The 2808-nt window shown below is 62.6% G+C and overlaps 1 protein-coding gene across 1 annotated transcript in view; it reads right to left on the reverse strand.

Moving 5' to 3' along the window:
• The window catches only part of SH3BP2 (SH3-domain binding protein 2), a 25888-nt gene that overhangs the window by 11146 nt on the left and 11934 nt on the right, over positions 1-2808 (reverse strand). Inside the window, exons 4-5 of the mRNA XM_011970836.1 lie at positions 1567-1684; positions 1129-1199 (exon numbers count right to left, since the gene is read on the reverse strand). Of these exons, the coding sequence (XP_011826226.1) occupies positions 1129-1199; positions 1567-1684 (189 nt within the window). The remainder of the gene's footprint in view (positions 1-1128; positions 1200-1566; positions 1685-2808) is intronic.

Below are 2808 nucleotides of genomic sequence, written 5' to 3' on the forward strand. Positions count from 1 at the left end.
GATATGCACACACACACACAGAGCAACACGCGGATATGCACACACAGAGTAACACACAGACATGCACACACACACACACGGAGCAACACGCAGACATGCACACACAGAGCAACATGCGGATATGCACACACAGACACAGAGCAACACATGGACATGCACACACAGACATGGAGCAACACGTGGACATGCAGACTCACATAGAGAAACACGCAGACATGCACACATGGAGCAACACACAGACATGCACATACAGACATGAAGCAACACGTGGACATGCACACACAGAAACACGCGGACATGTGCACACACATGGCGCAACACGCAGACATGCACACACAGACACGGAGCAACACGCGGACATGCACACAGACATGGAGCAACACACAGACATGCACACACAGTTACAAGGACAGACACGAGTACTGGAGGCTGTGGTGCCTCCTCTGGGTATCCCTCCTGGCCCACAAGGATGGCCGCCCTGACTGTGCCCACCTCTCCACCTGCTCCTGCCTCAAGAAGGCTTGGGCGACTCTGGGCTGGGTCCGAGGCAGGACAGGCTGGACCAGGGGCCAGGAGCTCGGGGTCAGGCAGGGACCTGCAGGGCAGCCTTGGGTGTGCCCAGCCCTCCCTGGGCCTCCTGTCCCCACCAGTGAAAGGACAGGAAGGTTTGTTCCCTCCACACCATCTCGGACCAGGCAGTCCCAATCCAGAGAGTAACTGCTGGGCACTGGGCCAGCTCACGGGGGAGGCTGCCAAGGCTCAGAATGCCCAGCAGCGACCCGCCGGGAGATTCATTCTGGTCTCACTCCAGGTGAGCCAGGGTGGGTGTAGGGGGCTGGGAACCCAAAGTGCCCAGCTGCTGCTGGTGGCGGATGTATAAACACACATGATTCCCTAACAGCAACTACCCATGGCAGCAACACAGAAAAGACGTGACAAGACAGGGCTGGAGGTAGACAGAAGCAGAGAGATGCATGCACACCCATACGCGTGGCCCGGCTGGCATCTTCCGGAAACTTTTAAGGAGAGAATTCTACGCCAAGCCCGGGGCTGGGAGGCGGACACCCGGGTCAGGCCCAGGCGCCCCAGGGGCCCTCACTGCCTGGCACGCCCCGGGCCCGGGCTCACCTGGTGTCCAGGGGCAGGTCTCTCTTTTCGTGGAAGTGGCCAATCTCCCTGCGCAGCAAGGCCATCCAGCTCTGCAGGTCAGCAGGGCTGCGGTGGGCACGGTGCCACCAGGGTGGGCCCCACCGCACCCCTCCACCATCGCTGCCCTGCCTGCTCTGCTGTGACTCCCAAGGTCAGGGGAGAAGACCCAGCTGGATACAGCATGGCTGTGTGGTTCCCCTCAGCCCACAGGGGCACCTCCCAGGACAGCACGTTCCTTGTGTGGGCGCTGGCACCAGGCTCTGGGCACGGGGATGGGGCTAGGGGCGGCGCCCACCCAGCTGCCTGTGTCCTGGCCACACCTCCTCCTTGCTCGGGGCTGAGAGGCCAGAGCCCCGGCACCAGCGAGCCCCCGAGGCGGGTCCAGCCTGGTGCCTGCAGGCCCACACCCCCAGTCACCTTGCGCTCGTCCTCGGAGGAGGCCGAGAAGAACCACGTGCGGTGCTTCTTGCTGATGTGGATGATCTTGAAGGGGAAAACGTTGTTGGACGTGGTCTCCTCGGCCGCCCGCATCACCCTGGGGGCACAGCGCCAGGGGTCACGGCCTGGTTCTAGGGATGACCTTCCCACAGCCCCCACCCATGAACGTATCTCGGCACCAGCACCACGCCCCAGCGGAAGCGGGCAGATCAGGGTGGGCCCTGGCTGCTGATGTTCCCGGTAGTGAGCTTCATGCCCAAGCAGGCATAAGGGGGCATGGAGGGGCGTGGAAGAGGGGTGCTGCGTGGGCTTCCTAGAGGCAGCAGTGCACAGGAGACAAGGACACACCCGCCTCGATGCCCGCCAATGCCACTTTACATGGACGCCACCCTCCCACCTCTGGCCCCACTTGCCCAGGCTTGCTTGGCCTGCCTGGGGCCCCCACAGGGCTCCGTGCCTCTGCGGCCCAGCGGCAGCCCTGCGTGCATTTCAGGGAATGACTCGTGGCTGCTTTGTGGCCCACTCACACGGCCAGAATGTGGGGTTTGCACTGAGATCACAAAGTGTATCATGTGGGAAGCCCTGCTGGTCAGGCACCGGGCAGGTGCACTTATATGGCCCATAAGAGAGCCTGGCCAGAACCCCTCAGGCCCAGCATTCCCTGATGGACTAGACAATTCCCCGGGGCATGATTGCATCTGCCACTGGGCCCAGGATTCACGGCATGGCTGGCACATGCTAGAGGCCAGAAGGTACTGTGTCTGTCTTTGGAAAGGGAATGCCTTTCCCCAGGGGACTCCAGAGCTCTGTGCCAGCCTGGGGGCCTGGCCCGGGGCTGGGTGCTCTAGCAAGGTTGCCCTACCAGGCCTGTGGCCAGGGTGCAGGCCGGGGCCTAGAGTCACTCCGAAGGCCCCAGTCCCGCTACCAACACCATGTGACCCTTGATTCCTCATAGGCAGGAGGGGCTGAGCCCTTAAGGGGTGCTAAGAGGCATAGATGAATGCTGTGGGGTGCAGGGCTCTGGTGGGGTAGCACCCAGAACCAGAGCTGGGTGCCAGCATTAACTCTCTGCGTGGGCCCCAGGCCATAGGCTGTGCCAATGCACTCCCCCACCCACCTGCCACCTGGCCACCACCCACCTGTCACCTGGCCACCGCCCACCTGTCACCTGGCCACCACCCACCTGCCACCTGGCCACCGCCCACCTGTCACCTGGCCACC

This window comes from Mandrillus leucophaeus, unplaced genomic scaffold (genome assembly GCF_000951045.1).
Source record: "Mandrillus leucophaeus isolate KB7577 unplaced genomic scaffold, Mleu.le_1.0 Scaffold98, whole genome shotgun sequence".
In the NCBI taxonomy this organism is placed as follows: Eukaryota; Metazoa; Chordata; class Mammalia; order Primates; family Cercopithecidae; genus Mandrillus; species Mandrillus leucophaeus.